This window comes from Colius striatus, chromosome 4 (genome assembly GCF_028858725.1).
Source record: "Colius striatus isolate bColStr4 chromosome 4, bColStr4.1.hap1, whole genome shotgun sequence".
Lineage (NCBI taxonomy): Eukaryota > Metazoa > Chordata > Aves > Coliiformes > Coliidae > Colius > Colius striatus.
The window spans coordinates 86,111,632-86,128,560 of record NC_084762.1 but is presented as its reverse complement, the minus strand read 5'-3'; the positions used below and the strand labels follow the sequence as shown (position 1 = coordinate 86,128,560).

General features: G+C 39.8%; 1 protein-coding gene across 2 annotated transcripts in view; it reads right to left on the bottom strand.

The window, feature by feature from the left end:
• Positions 1–680: 680 nt before the first annotated feature.
• The window catches only part of NSMCE2 (NSE2 (MMS21) homolog, SMC5-SMC6 complex SUMO ligase), a 132,487-nt gene continuing 116,238 nt past the window's right edge, over positions 681–16,929 (bottom strand). For both annotated transcript variants that reach the window (XM_061995616.1, XM_061995617.1), the window contains exons 5-7: positions 5,284–5,384; positions 4,866–4,972; positions 681–1,063 (exon numbers count right to left, since the gene is read on the bottom strand). In XM_061995616.1, the coding sequence (XP_061851600.1) occupies positions 904–1,063; positions 4,866–4,972; positions 5,284–5,384 (368 nt within the window). In that variant the 3' untranslated portion in view covers positions 681–903. The remainder of the gene's footprint in view (positions 1,064–4,865; positions 4,973–5,283; positions 5,385–16,929) is intronic.

Genomic DNA, 16,929 nt, shown 5'->3' with positions numbered 1-16,929 from the left:
AGGCAGTTCCTCCTTTTACCTATGGTTATTTCTAACTCATATATATAGTGCCTCATCTGCTAGATGTGTTCACACCAATTTAGGTGAAAATATGGGGTCTCACAAAGTTTAAGTCCTTTTCTGGATCTATGCCCAAATGCATAGATACCTGAAGCTTACATAAAAGAAGATGAACTGCTTTTCAATCCAAGGCATATGGTTACAACCTGTTTGTGTCATCTACAAATTAGTTATTGGAATATATTTGTAAATAACTGTAGTCTCTCTCCTAACCTACAGTACTAAGGTAAAGCCCTCTGGGACTTCCAAATGCAAACCACTCGAAATAAAAGCTTCTGAATCTCAAAAGAAAAGCCTAAGTTAGGGCAGAGGGTTCAAAAATTATAAGAACAAGGCCAAGATCCTTAAAGCTGAGTCAATTTTTTGTGTCCACACAAGGTATAGATGTGCAGCACTTTCTGCAAATTAAGCTCTACTAAGGTTTCCTGAGGTTTGTATTAAAATGTGGACATGCTCCCAAGCAGGACAGGTGACTTGGGTAAATCCTTGCTCAGAGTGCCCTACTCTGAGTGCTGCCAGCAGTTACAGAGACAGTACTGAGCACAGCACTCAGCTGCTACATGCCAGCAGAATCTGCAGCTCCAACATGCTGAAAAAAAATAGCACACCAACAAGGAAGGTTAAATGCCACAAAACTTGTTTTATTTATCAAATGCATGCTTTTAGAACTTCAGGGAGGTTTAAAAAAAGCCAAACAAGTTAAACTGGAATTCCTTATATTCAGCAGCTTAAAAATTGCGTTCAGTTACAGCTGCACCTTCAACTTTGACTATAAATGAAACACTTTAAATAACAATCAGTTACACAACCTACTTACAATCAGCAGCTTATCTCCCAAGACCTCTAACAACAAATTTCCTTTGTAGAAGAATCGTATCCATCTGACTTCTCCAGTGTTGACCAGCTTTGTTTATTCTGACTGTCAATCGCTCTTTTAAGTGCTTCATCTGGCATAAGATCTGATTCTTTTACATCAGCATGGCTACAGCCAATTTTAGGGCATCTGTTAAAAAGAAAAGAGAGACTCCATTAAATTGGAAGAATTGTATTTGTCAGATATAGGCTTTTATGTAACATCTGCTAGTTTACTGTATTTCTCTGGGATTCACGCTGTCTGTCAGTTTGTTACCTCTTTTCCTCTGTACCAGCTCTCTGTGGGGAAAAATAAATCCATTTATCTAAACTGGTGGGAATCAACAGCTGAAGGTACACAGCAAGAGAGGAATCAACAGCTGAAGGAACACAGCAAGAGATGGAGCCTCCCACCTGTGGATCACTCTCTTGCTTCAAGCACTCAAGCTGCCTGCATCTGTAATGACACCAGCATTGCATGGACATCTTTCTGTGTTGCCTTCTCTACAAACTGCAGGCTACTGTCTCTTACCTCATTAATCTACAGCAGAGAAGTATAATCTTCACTAACAGATAAATAGGGAAACTAATTTCTAGGGAAACAGATAAAAGAGATTTGCAAAGGCTAGCTGGTGAATCGGTGAACTATCTGATTGGTGTAAAAATTTACCCGCACTTTTATGAACTGAGAAACCACAGAAAGGAGAGATGGGGTCAAATTAACATTCTTTAAATGATAATCAGATACAAAATGGCTTAAAACTACTTGAAACAGCCAGATAAAGACAGCAAGGTGAAAGATGTTCAGAGACTAAAGGTCACTTTCCTTTGGCAGTGTCCCAAACATACAGAGATGGTACCTGTAGTCTGAAATAACACTTTTTCCTGATTTTTTCCTCTATTAGGAGTAACTTTTGTCTGAGGCCCTGAATTTATTTATGATGGAATGGTCTGGGTTGGAAGAGACCTTAAAGATCATCTAGTTCTAACCCCCCTGCCATGGGCAGGGACATCTTCCACTAGACTGGGTTGTTCCAAGCCCCATCCAACCTGGTGTTGAACACTTCCAGGGATGGGGCATCCATTAACTCTCCAAGTAACCTCTTCCAGTGCCTCTTCCACCTTCACAGGTAAGAACTTTTTCCTATTATCTAATCTGAATCTCTCCTCTTTCAGTTTAAAACCATTACCCTTTGTCCTATCACTGTTTACACTATTACACTATTTACTATATTTACACTCAGTTCCTATAGCTTTTATTCCAGATTTGCCCACAGCTTACTGTGTTTGTCACGGATAATGAATGACGAGTGCTCAGAATACTTCCCACATTTCCTGTAAGCATAAAGTATTAGTATATCCTCCCAGGCAGTAGAAAATAGTGAGCAAACTGAGACACGTAAGAGTTGCCTAAAGGAGCCTATGGCAAGTCTCTCAGCACACGACTGGTGCCTGTGTGTATGGCAGCTGAGGGAAGAGCTGGCACTCAGCTACTGCACTGCCCAGCTACCCAAATTGGTTCCATGGATCCAAACTGCAAAGTATGTGTGAGGAAACAGACACCTCTGTAATTCCAGAGTGAGCTACACCTTTGATTCAGAGTCAGGATAGAGAGGATCTCCCTAACCATGACTCTGCTCTATCAAGACACTTGCTTCCACGTGAATATTGCTGGTAGGAGCATGGTCAACACCACCAGAATGGGGTACTCAAATAGAGAACATCTTGCATCAGCTGACCCATCTTCCAGCCCAAACTGACTGCATTTTCACAAAAAAAGGTGAAAAAATATAGCAAGTCAATGAGATGGGCAGAGAAAACCAAGCAGTCTTTCCTAACTTAGTTACAGAGAAGCTGAGTTGTTGTTGTGTGTGTGCTTTTCTAGAATACTGGAGTAACTGTGTGTATAAATGTGAAAGCTCAACATGAAGCCAGGACTCAGACTGCACACTTCAGTTTAGGTAGAAGGTAGCTTTTAAAGACAGATGTTGTAAAGCTTATATGATTTCTCTTTGTTTTTCCTCTATTTTATCTAAGCTTTTGACTTCTTAGAAAGTAAAACTTCTTAGAGGAAAGGCTGCGGGAACTGGGGCTGTTTAGTCTGGAGGAGACTGAGGGGTGATCATATTAACATTTATAAATCTCTAAAGGGTGGGTGTCAGGAGGTTGGGACATCCCTTTTTTCTATTGTATCTAGCAACAGGACAAGGGGTAGTGGGATGAAGCTGGAACACAAAAAGTTCCACTTAAATATAAGAAAAATCTATTTCACTGTTCAGGTGAGGGAGCCCTGGCACAGGCTGCCCAGAGGGGTTGTGGAGTCTCCTTCCTTGGAGGTCTTCAAGACCCACCTGGACATGTTCCTATGCGATTTATCTAGGTGAACCTGCTTCTGCAGGGGGGTGGACTAGATGATCTCTAAAGGTCCCTTCCAACCCCTACCATTCTATGATTCCATGATTCTAAAACTAAAATAAAAATTCAATCTGTGAGCCGATCAGTTTTTCAGCAGTGCTGAAACTTTCAGCTCACCACAACAGTCTCTACTACCATGACATTATCCTGGTGGATTTAACAACAGAGAATTATTTAGAACATCTTAAATTTCGTTTCCTAAAGTAGAAGGTATTTTTGTCATGTTTTTTGGCTGTTGAGCACATGCTTCCCAGCTTGTCCCTGTCCTCCAGAATGATCACTTTTTTCTCTCCAACTTCTAAGCTATTTCTCAACTCCTGTTCATTTTTCCAGCCTGGTTTCTGTCCATCCACATTGCTGGTTTTGTTGTTATTCCCAGGACACTGCACCCACTCCACTTTTTCTCCCTATATCTCATAACAAAATGTACTTCCATCTTGTTCTTCAAACTGTCTTGACACTAAGGTAACAGCTGGCCATCCCAGTCCATGCCTGATTTCATAGCAGTACTTTCAAGGAATGTGAAATAAAAAGTCCCTCTCCACCTTTGAATCCCCATGGCAGAGTATGTAGAGTAACAGAAAAGCAAGAGCAACAGATATAGGAAGCCTGTGGCACTATCTTTGGGGAAATCAGCATGCTAGTCTATAATAGACCTTCCAGAGCATGTGTAAACTGCACATTTATTAAAAAGTCCACAATTGGTAACTTTCCATGAGGTCATCAGTCCCAAAGCATGAGGCTCTAGCATATATGGTGTAAAACCAAATGTGAAATGAATTATGAAATGACACATAAACTTGCTCTAAAGAGAGTCTGAACCCCTCTTTAAAAAATTAAATAAAACCACCCTAAATTTGAAACTTACCAGGCAGAATTTCAGGTTTAAAAATAAAACTGTTACATCTTTTCATTCAAAAAAATATGTCCTTTGTGCAAAGTGGCAGCATGCTTTGATGATACAAAGGAAGAATTCTTTAATTGCATCGTAGTGGGAACTGCACGATTCTGTCTGATCGTTTTCAAAGCTCTGTCTGATCATTCTTAAACTCTGTACTACCTAAAAAGTCATGGTTTAATATTTCTCACTTTAACACCCATTTAATATTTCTCAGCTGTATTGGAATATAATTGCAAAAGAAGGTGCAAAGAGAAAACATTTGTTTATCTTTTTTTTTCAATAACTTCAGGGCTTGTTAAATGAGTGGTAGAAACAAAATGAGCAGCTTTTAGGAAGCTGAAGTTTCTCTTTGTTGTTCATGGTTGTACGAAACCTCTTTGCTTCTGCTGTGCAGGTACCATGAGTAGCTGCAACTTCCCCACACACTTCCTGAATATTTCCTTACACATTGTTTTCATTAAGAAAGAAAAGCTCCTTCACGTGTACAGTACTAATGAGGAGGCTGTGACTTGGGCAGAGACTGAGGTATTACTTCCTGCAGCCTTGCCAATCCAAATACATTTCCTAGAACAAGTGGAGTAAAATTCCACTTACACAGCAAAGCAAATAGCTTTTCCACACATTCTTGTTGGCTTACCGGACTTTTTTCTTTTGCTGCTTTCGGGTCTGGATAATTTTTAGAATGGCGTCTTCTTCGTAAGTATGTCCACAGACTTTGTTTCGAACTGGCCTCTTCATTTCCATCTGTAATCAATAAGGTTTGCTGTAAAGGAACTGATAATGCCCATGAAAATGCCTCTTACGAGATTTATGTAAAAGAGCAGGAAGTGTGTTTGCCATTTGTACACGGCATTCCATTCAAATGATGGGCTCAGTCCTGCATGGCAAGCTGCAATCCTACTTACATGGGCCTTTTTCCCAAGCAATGTTACTCTTCTATGATACTGCTTATAATTTATACTGGCTGATTTTAAACAAATATTTGTAATAAACGATCCAATGAAGAATATGAAATAACTATTTCCCAATCAACTCTAGTAGGAGTGATAGCATACCTGTGTAATGGGACAAATAAAGTTCATTTGACTCTGAGTCACAGCTATATCTTCATCGATTTCTTCAATGGCCTCATTGCTATTATCTGACTGGTGACAAACTATAATGGGAAACAAGACAGTTTGCATTTAATATGTAGCATAGATATCCAATACTTAAAATAAGCAAACAAAATCCATCACCTGTGAGGCATTACCTCACACTGACATCTAAGATGCCACAAGACGCTGCAAAAAATACTGTAGTAGAGTGCCTGTTAGAAAATGTGGATTTATAAATGGTAACCACTTTTTGTGTGTGTGTTTGTGTGTGTGTGGCTATTCGTAACCAATGCTAGACAGGAAGGCTGGGAAGGAAAGCAAACTACCCCGGATATATGCAAAGCCTTTGATATTCTCTATTCACGTTCACCAAAAACGAGAAACATGCAGATGAGTCGCCAAAATCTAACAAAGGATGAGGAGGAGCTTTCGCAGATTTGTTAGTCCTACTCTCGAGATCAGTCTGTGTTTGAATGTCATCAATAGGCTTGCTCTACAGCCTGTATACACACTATATACTTTAAAAGGAATCTGTAATATATATCATAATGCATCATGTTGTAAAGAGATGTCACTGTATTTTTACAAGGCACCAATAATTAGTGAAAAGCAAAAGCCAAGAAAGTCTTATTTGAGAGGGACAATAAAAACATCATTGAAGTAACCTTAAGAAGGAGGGGCAGAATGAAATACTGAAATCTCCTGGAAAACATGTGATGGTCCAATACCAGGGTATGTGGGGTGCACAAATGAGAAGAAATGTGCCTTGAGCTAGAGAAGATGCAGGTCCCCACTTTTATCAGAAGAAGAAAGCAAGGTGACAGCAGTTCTGCATACACAGAGGCACACCAGCCCACAGTTCCATGCAGAAACCAATTAGCCAGTCAAAAGCTGAGACACAGGAGCAGCCAAGGAGGACAAATATCACTAAGTATAACCTTAATAAATGTATATCTGTTGATTTATCTTTTCCCAACTTTGCTCTGTTATTGTGAATCCAGGATTCATTTGAATGCATTCATTTATCTTTAAATCTTATCTAGTGATAACAGAAAACTTGACACCTGCCCTAACTTTCTATTCCTTTGGGGTAGTTCTGCAATGTTTTTGCAGCAGTGCCTTGGGGCACAGTACTTATAGTGTCCCAAGCTGAAAAGAACACTTTTCTCTCTAGCTGCACAACCTAGTTTGCAAGGTAGCAACACACGGTTCGGAGAGGATGAAATCCTTTCAGTGGCCCGTGCTGGTTCTGACTACCAAGGAGGCAGTGAGAAACACCAGTGAACATGGAGGGTTTAGGGTTACTTCAGGATTTGCCTTCTACAAAGTCTCAGTCTTGGTTCTCTTTGCTGCTATTGCACACTATCAGCTGATCTTTGCATCCTTGGTATTCATTATTCCACATCTGCTAAGGACCAGTGTTTCCTAACTTATGGTCAGGTCTGCATGCCTGTATCATACCATCACCTTCCGGGTGATAATAGCAGACATCACTCTTGGAGCAATCACAGTCTCTCACACCCAGTCTAGACCAAGCACACTGCCATGCGAGCCAGCACATCTCTGGCTGAGGTACCCCTGGCATTGATGTTGCAGCCCTTGCTCTACCACAGCATCTCTTTCTATGACAGGGTTTATTTGCAGATTTTTCCTTCCTCCTTCAGAGAGCTTGCCCTTCATTGCAATATACCAAGGGTTTTCAAAGCATTTAGGAATGTTTCTAACCCAAGTAGTCTTCCAAATTCTTTGGCAATACTCAGGGTACATCAAGGGTACATCAAGGGTATTTTTGTTTCTAAGGTCTCAGTCAATCAATAGACTATGGATGCAGAAGGAAAAAAAGTTCCAATGCCCAATGTCAATAATAATTTTAAGGCTTTTATCTCCAGGAATATTAACATACCTTTATCAGACACTGACTCTCTAACAAAAGTAAACACCTGCAAATCAGGAGGAAAAAAATGGGCCCAATTTAACTGTAAATACTGAAACTGCAATGGTTTAGACACCAGAAAAAGACTTGAGTGAGTTACCAGTTTTCAGAAAAGAAAAGCAATCACATATTCTTAGATTGCTCATATAGAATGTTTATTGTCTCAGAAACATGTAGTATTTTGAAGAATATACAATGTTAGGGAGGAAAAAGGTGGTTTTGTTTTTAATGAAGCTTTGAAATGCAAAGCAATGGGTGAAATCCCATTGAGACAATAAGACTAAACAATGTTGCCAACATTGGTAGGTGCCAGCTTGGGCACGGGTTGCTTTGTTTAAATAATATACTGGGGTTTTTTTCCTATAAGAAATGCCAACAAATAACAAGAGATTTAAAATTTCCTTAAATTCATATATCTTCACATTTTGACATACTGCAGCTCTAATCCTTCCTGCTGAAAACCTCTGGAAACTCAGCTGTTTTGTATCTTGTACTTTGTTTCAGCTCATGAACTTGGCCTGAAGTTCTAATGTACCAGCACATCACATCAGTCAATGAAGCCAGAACGCAGCAGTACTAGCAAAGGCTAGGACAGGTCACTGTTTACAGAGGATGATTTTCTAATTTTTTGTTGTGTATATATATGCCAAGGAAGGTGGGTAAAGTTTTAAAATGCAGGGCTTGTGCCTGTGACTTCTTCTTTTAAAGCTCAGCACTCCAATTTAGGCATTAAGTAGCCTTTTCTGGAAGAGTGTTCACCATGTTCAAACCATCCTCTTGCTGCAAGCTTATTCTAAACACTTCAGGTTGCACTTCATTTGCAATGATTTTGTATACAGCCTACCAGAGTGAAGCCCTGGTTTAAAAAAGTTATCAGAGCACAGATGAATAATTATTTAAAATATTTCTTTTCCATAAGCAGCTAGTGTTTTTAATAACAAATATGCAAGACTGGGATGGTGCAAGTGATACCTCAAACATGTCAATAGCAAATTAGCATAAATCAGATAAACCACCCACAGATTTGTTGTTGTTGCTTGATGTTCTAGATTAGAGGAGAAGAGAGGAAAATAACTTTTTTTAAACACAGTAAATTTTTCAGAGACCGTGCAAGACACACATACGTCCCAAACTGGTCAGGAAGATGCTCTAAACTGTAGCTCTATACCTGTAAACTCATATTGGAAGATAGTCAAAGAGGTCTTTTACCAAATAAAAGTATAAAAGTTTGGAAGATCTAACTTGCAAGTCTGATTATTCTATAGAAAGAAGAAACAGAAACAGTGTTGTACATATTTCAGCTCAGTCACGTTACTCTTTTTTTCTTAAATTGAGTTTTCCTTGCAAATGAAAACCAGATGCAGAAAACACTAAGTTATTGTTCCTGAAATTCAGATGTTGCTTTAAGTAACAGAAGTACATATATCTATTTTGGTAGTCTGAGAGATTACATTTGAAGAGTTTCTAGTTTTCCATTCCAGCCAATTGAAACTTGTTATGAGTATTAGTATTTTCTATCTGGCTATCTCAGCAGTGATGTTTACAGCTAATTAGTGCCCACTGTTGTAATAAAACTGCATTCTCATAAAGGTATCTATTTTTGGAAACACATAATAATGAACTTTGCAACTGCCAACTGTTTTTTACTTCTTCAATTTTAATTAAAAGCTGGTAGTACTTTATATCTCTATCACTTTCATCTCTCGATAAAAACGTGACTAATATGCCTTAGCTCAGTTTTTACCTACTCTGCTGAGAGGGACTGAGAAGTTTTAAGCCAACTTTTAAAAATAAGAAAACCATAGTGTGGAGCCATTGACTGTATCTTGTGAATTATATTCAGCATGGGCTGTATATACATTAAAAAAAAACATTAGAGGGAAGAACCTCTCCATTGCCATTGTCACTTCTATGACAGGCAGACTGCCCTCTGCTCTCTGTTTCCAGTGCCAACCGTGTCCTCTACCCAATTCCTGGTTCTCTAACCTGGCCCTGAGTTTGAGTACACGTTGCAATGTAAACTTAATTGATTTCTTTCCTTTTGTGCTGTGCTGTTTTGCCTTCTCACCTGCCATCAGTCAGACACTAATCCCGGAAATCAAAGGGTGACGTTAAGCACGCAGGACTGAGCCTTTGTAAGCCTGAGCCACCAGACAGACAAGGTCTTGGCTCCCAAGAGGGTCTATTGTACTGCTGACTCTATAGAAATAACAGCAACTCGTCCAGGCTGGGAAAAATCCTATCACTGAGAGCTCCAAGAAAAACATGAATGTTATGAGGGCAAGCCAAATGCCAAGTGTTCCTGCCAGCAGGACACAGAAAAGAACGAAAGGTGGGGGAGGTGAAGGACGTGATCGCATCCAAGAGTTGCATTCCAAGAGTCCGAAGGAGTCTGGGGCTCTGCTAGCATGAGGCGAGGAGGGTTCAAGGACAGGTCTTAAGGAGGCAATGAGCCCAAACACTGCTTTCCACTAAACATGTTGCTGAGATCACCATGTGCACTGCTTAAGAGTGGGTCAGCACATCCATTAATGCTCCGCATTTGGATTATACTTCAGATCCAGAGAGGCAGAACAGAACAACAGTCCAGTGTCCTGCCACTTGGATGGATCCACAGTAAATGTGGTAGGAGGAGTGAAAGAAGAGGGGAAGCATAGAGTAATACTGTCCTGGCAAACCTTCCCAGTCTCTAGCAATTTGTGGCCAAGGACTTCCTGAGTCAGAGGTAGTATCTTTTTACTTAATAAGCCCTGGAGTTTTCCTCCAATGAATTTGTCTAAACTTGGAAAGGGGAACTTGGGCCTGGACTTTTCAGCTTGATTAGAGACAGTTATCTTTGCTAGAAAGGTTAGCAACAGCTTAATTTTCCTTGAAACTTACCGCAGAGGCTGCAGGTTACAGTTTAATTTGATTTTTAAGAGGAAGAATAAGGTGTGCAAGCTACAGCTGCAGCCAAACAGTTCAAAGGCTTTTTGCTTTTGCCAGAGGCATGTGATAGTTTAATTTGCCAACCAAGCCAAACTAGGCTTTGTATTAAAGTACATTACAATTTGATTACTTGCTGGTGTTGCAATACACAAGTTGATCTAAGGAAGGTGGCCTCTAATATGTTGCTCCAGATTGCAGTTGCAAATGTACTTGCTTCTGCACAGGCCAAGCAATTTGCTGTTAATCTACTGACAAGTCCCTTGTTTGTGCCCTGTTTTACATCTGCTTGTGTTAAAAGTGCACAGGCATGCATCTGGTCAAATTAAAATAAAGTAACAATCCTGTAAATATAAGCCATTCTGAGTTTCCTGGAGTGTGAAATACAAATTAGATGAACAAATTAGCAAATTGTTAATTCCTTCACATAATAAGAGTGGGAAAGGAAAGGACAGTACCCTGCACTAAGCAACAATCCTCTAAAAACTCCTTTAATGCCATTAAATTTGTAGCACTTGCATATTTTACACTATTTTGTCCCACTAAGCTACAAGCCTTTTCAAATACACTGTTCTAAACAGAAACACTGATCCCCTTTTTATCCTTTCACTACAGGGTAGAGATGGTTGATGCCAGTTTTCCAGAGTGACCTTAAAATGAAGAGGGACTATGACTTGATGGAAATGTTATATGACAGTCATTACAGAAATGCAAGTGAAGGAGAGGGAAAGACACTTGGAGCTAGATACAATTTGCTGTTTAATGCATTAATAAATAAAACATGACTACAAATCTTACCTAGAAAAAAACCCAATACAAACTCCAAAGGTGCCCTGTGAAACCTTCAACTCATACTCTATTCAAAGTGAGAAGCAAGAGATCATCTTTGCCTTTAGATTTTGGGAAATTCAGATTGTTGTGCAGTGGGACTTGTGTCCCTAGAAATGTGAACAGAGAGGATATCTTTGATTATAAACCACGTAACTCAAACAGTCTGGTAGGCAAGCACACAGAGGCAGCTTTCTTGTTCCCTCTGTTATTGCAAACAAACATGAGAAATCCACACTTCAAAGTCCGTGGATAACATTTCAAACAGCAGTTTCCTCATCACTGCAGTCTGGACTAGACCTGAAGAAACTCCTAGGGGAGATGAAGATTACCCAAAGAGAAGTCATAAAGGTTCATCAGTAAGCTCAGAGGAGCCACTATTTCTGGAAAATCTAAGAATATAATATTTTTCCATCTTAACTGTCAGCAACCACAATGGCATGTAAACTTAACAAGCAAGTTAAACACCAAAGGCTTGCTGAAAATAAACTTTACTGATAAACATACTACTTAAATGACCAGGAAACTCTAGTCTTCATGAAAGTGTGCCAGGCATGTGACAATAGACAACAGTGTTCAGGATGCCACTGGATGAGCAAAGCAAGAAAAAAACTGGAATATTTCACAAGGAAAAAAATTATATCAGATACAAGCTAATAAAATACAAATATATGTAAAGAACATTTTTATTACTTGGGTATTCTCCTGCCTTTCAGAAGAAAAAAGGCTGAACATTCACTGCTTCATACAGTACACAGGATAAAGGTAATTTCCATGCTTACAGAGCATCATTTTGTATAATCAGAGATTAGAAGAGTAATGCACACATTTAAAAAATTAAGAATTTACTCCAGACATGAAAGAAAAAGTTGCAAAAGATGCAACCAGAAAAAGAATAAAATAAAAATCCCTACCATTTCATTAGAAGATGAACCACTTTCCATTACTAACTTTGTGGTCAGAATCTGGAATGTCACTGATGCAATGCTAACCATCAAATGACATGAACATGTAGAGCTTGCCTACACAGGGAAGCTGTTGCAAAACAAGCGAGGGTGTGAATGTAGAAAGCATTAGCAACTGACTGTGTGGACGCTCTTATTCTGCACCAGGAGTGCCTTTTGGCTGTTCAGCCTAATCCACTTCCACAAAGGACTTGAGAAAGGCATTGTTAATGCTGTACTGGAGTAGTAAGAGGAAAGCTCTCAGCATTGATAGCAGTTTATGCACGAGTCCTTAGCAGTCCTTGGATGGTCTGTTCCGTAAATTTAATTGAAATTTTCTCAGAACAATCCATGACAAGTAGTCTCTACAGATTAGCTCACAAGCAGAAACTACATCTCTGACAAAATGTAACATCATCTATCTTGTAACCTATATGGTTGGAAGTCGCTTTGCCCATTTAGTATATCAGTTGTGCCTTTTTGCAGTAATTCACTTCTGAAAAGCTTAACTGGTGACAGACTTTCAGGAGGAACAAGCTTCTGCTAGAAAACACTCCCAGGCAGAACCGTTCCAGGGTAACAGGGACAAAAAACAAAAGGAGCAGTGATCAGGCAAGAGGACCAGGTAGTGTAGCTTGCTAGCAGTCAATCCGATGGGCTGCCATGGAACCACTGAGCAGAAAAGGCCCTAGCTAGCCCAAGTGATCACACTTTTAGAAGATTACCATTCTGATTATCATGTCAATCTGCCTCTTCACAAAACAGAACTTGACGTTCTCCTCACAAAACTTTTTAACATAGACTTCAGAATTTCTATCCTAAACAGCTCTGCTGATAAACACCTTTACAAAGTCACCAAAACAATGTCCCCAGCCGTGCTGTGAGCAGAGTGGTGAACACAGACACATGTCATTTGTCATGTGTTGGGGCACAGGTAGGAATATTTATGAGGTGTACAGTGAGAAGCTGTGAAGCTATAATCTCTTAACATTAACCTGCTGATTTTCTGATTGGTGAGGATGGCAACAACTCAGCAGCTGTCTGAAACAGGAAAGAGCCAATCTCTCATCTTTGGGCACTGCCAAGCTTGTAGAACAGGAAACCAGCTTCACCGCCCCTTTCACTCAAAGGAAGCTGGACAGACAGATCTGCCCCCTTTACCAGGAAAAGACAGGTGTACACATTGCTGTTAAACAAAATGTGAATACAAAGAAGAAAAAGTGAAACTGAAATGATGGGGACAAAATATTCTTTTCCCCAGTCCCTAAAGCACAGTGTTGAAACACTCAAAAGAAACTTTAGGTAAGATCATAGAATCATAGAATGGTAGGGGTTGGAAGGGACCTTTTGAGATCATCTAGTCCAACCCCCCTGCAGAAGCAGCTCCACCTAGATCAGGTTGCATAAGAACATGTCCAGGCGGGTTTTGAAGACCGCCAAGGAAGGAGTCTCCACATTCTCCCTGAGCAGCCTGTGCCAGGGCTCCATTACCCTCACAGTAAAATAGTTTTTTCTTATGTTTAAATGGAACTTTTTCAAAATTAATATTAATGAAGACAACAATATTTGCAATTGCTGCGGTTAGTGATGCATTTCAGCCCTTCAGAGTGGTTTCTAGAACTCTTAACTACTTCGAAAATGAATTTACTTCACTTAGAAGTATATAATATCAAATGATTACTATTCAATGTGCAGTGAAGCACTATATATATCCACATAATGTGAGTTATGTTATTAAGATGCATAAAGAGAGAAGTCATGTTCACTTCCCAAGCTTTTTCTACAGAAATAAATTTCTGTAAAAACTTTACCATTCCAGTTATTCTGATCTTTGCAGCTTTACACTGTCTGAAATGCCTCTGCTGAAATGGCTCTTGAGATGGGCAAGAATACTCAGCTGCCTGCATATCACGATCATTACTCCATCATCATCTCAGAGCTCATCTCTGCTGCAGTCACTGCTCTAGGCACTGGCTGGGTACCCACTCAGGGCTGCATCTCCCATTCAGCTCCTGCCTTTGGTCACCAGCCCATGGCCCCAGCAACCTCCTCTGAAGAGGAATCTTCCTAAAGTAATGAATCACTTGTGGAAGTAAGAGCACCCAACTCCTCTTCTCTTGAACACAAAGCACTATAAGAAAAGCTAGGTTTACTACCATGACCATTTCACTGGTAGAAAACTGAGGCACAGGACAGAAACCAGAGCCGCTGGCGTATTTTATGTGCAAGATTGTCACCTTTCGCATTAGACTTCACTGCCTTCCTTCTGCATAACTAAGGCTATGAAGAGTTTCCAAATACATTCTTAGTAAACGCATCAGGTCCATGCTAAAAGCAAAAAAATACAGTACAAAAACCAGTATCTCCTAGGAATTGTACAATATCTTACACTTGCACCTAAGAACACACAATCATTTTCTGGTAAGCCATATTGATAAAATGCTGGGGTTTTTGCTCAACTATATGATGAAAGGAAAAAAAATCTGCATCTAATATATCAAAACAAGTTAAGAAAGAAAACTTAGATATTTGTAAAAGAGTAACTTACAGATCTGCCATTGCTCAATGATAAAACTGCAAGGTTTTCATTTAAGACATTGCCACAATGCATGTGTGTGTACTCTGCATAAACTATGCTGTGCACACTGAGCAGATCTTTACTATAATAATCCTCAGTAAACTGTTCCCTAAAAGAAATACGAAAATATTGCTAATCCAAATTTACACATCCTCCAAAACACGGGAGGGGGGGGAAGGAGGGGCTTGTGCAGCTAAAGATAATGCTATCAGCAGTTAGGAACAGCTGAACAGTTATTTTTCTCAACCTGTCCTGTGATGTACGATTAGGCTTCTTGAAGAGCAATCAGTAGAAAAAAATCTGATGCTAAAGCCCTGAGCTATAAATACTCCTAGATTATAACTGCAGCAGCCTAGGAGCTTCTGATGGTAATTAGCAGTCAGTTTTAAATCTAATCAATATTTATTTTAAATGTTTTTCTGCAGATTCTCATTTGTCAGGAGCATACTGTCAGAGTGCATCTTCATTAATGCTACGTGCATCAGAAAATCATTGCCATTCTATAGATGTCTTCTATAGAGCAACACGTGCATTTCAGGCTTCACCTTGACATTTTCACGTGGTGCAGATAGACAGTCTGGAAATTACTATGCTTTATGGCAAATGAGCTGGGAAGACTGTGACAGGCTTAACTAGGGTCAAGCACAAGACAGTCTTTTAAATCCTCAAGGTCTCTCTTTCCTCTCCGGTTCAGGTTTAACAGAGTAGTGAAGTGGGACAGCGAAACGACTTAAACACCCTCAGCACAGGTGCACACAGCAGCAGAAAGAACAGTTAAGCAGGACAAGCAGAAAAGGAAAACTAATGTTGAACTGATGTGCGTAAGTTGCAGTGTCACTTGTGCTTCACTGTAAACATAACCAGCACATAGCTAAACCACATGGCATTCTTCACAGTCTTCATCTTTCTAGCAAAGCAGTTAACATGTTCACTGCTTCAACCTTATAGCTATTACCAGGATGGAGTAACAGTATATTTGTCCTCATGAAGACTGTTGACTTCCCTTGCACTCTTGGGCTGGCACATTAGCTCTTTTAGAAACATATACAATCCTTATATGTATACTGAGAAAGATCAGCATTTTATATCTTGAATAAAACAGCTTAATATAAGCAAAACAATCACACTGCACTAATTAAGGAAGGAAAACAAAACAATACAACAGAGCTACATGAAGGAATCACCATTTCAAAACAACAGAGATAAAGCGTAGCCTGTTTTTATCAGTGCTTCTTTCACATCAGAAATTGAACACTGGCCTGCAAGCCAGAATTTGGGTTAGGTCAGTGTTACTGAGACCCTTTGGTTTAGGCAGGTAATTCAGATTCCTCCTACGCTATACATTTTGCTACAGCTAGTAAAAATGTGTGAGAATTGGGTTCAGTGACTGGAAGGAATGGTAAACCTTTAAGGACAGAATGAATAAAGGGAGATCATAAGAAAGACAGAAAGAGACTTTTTTTTACCAGAATCTGGAGTGACAAGACAAGAGGAAGTGGTTTTAAACTGAAAGAGGGCAGATTTAGATTGGGTGTGAGGAAATCATTCTTAACTACAAGGGTGGTGAGACACAGGAATAGAGAAGCTGTGGATGCCCCATCCCTGGAAGTACTAGACAAGGCTTTGAGCAACCTGATCTGGTGGAAGATGTCCCTGCCCATGACAGAGGAGTTGTATTAGATCATCTCTAAAGGTCCCTTGAACCCAAACCATTCTATAATACCTCCCTGACTCCAGGCTTTCATTTGCAGATACCAGCACTGGCAGTCACAGCTGTTTGGGATCAAGTGCTACCTTGACATGACATGCATGCCAGTGCCAGAACATGTAACAAAATTTAGGAAATTATTTGTTAGATTAAGAAGCTGAAAAGCACTTTCAGTAAAGACTATAATGGGATTATACCCTTAAAAACATGCAACAATAGAAAATGCTAGTCATGGAAAAATGACACAGTTAAGCTCTTGTCATGACAAAACACACTCAGCCTCAACTGAAAAACTGCTGTGACAATACACTTCCTAGAGGTGTCCTGCTAGTTTTCTCATTGCAAAGCTGACCATGGTACATATTCCCATTTCATATAAAGGAAAACACATAAACTATCAAAAGGGCTCTTCAGAGGGCACATGCCTTGAACAACAAATAATTCTAGCCAAGAACTGCAGGGGAATCTGGAAAACAGCAGCGAGTTGCATGCTGGTTTTGTAAACATAGGAAATGATTGCTTCAAAACTTTCAGCTGCTTGAGGTGCCGTCCACCCTATATGACAAACCTAACTGGGAAGAGTCACCGTGTTAGTGACACCCACAGGTATGTGGAAAGGGCAGTAAGCAGAGTTCCTTGGGAAGTGACAGTCTTTGCAATCACACATTCCTGGGTTACTACATTTGGC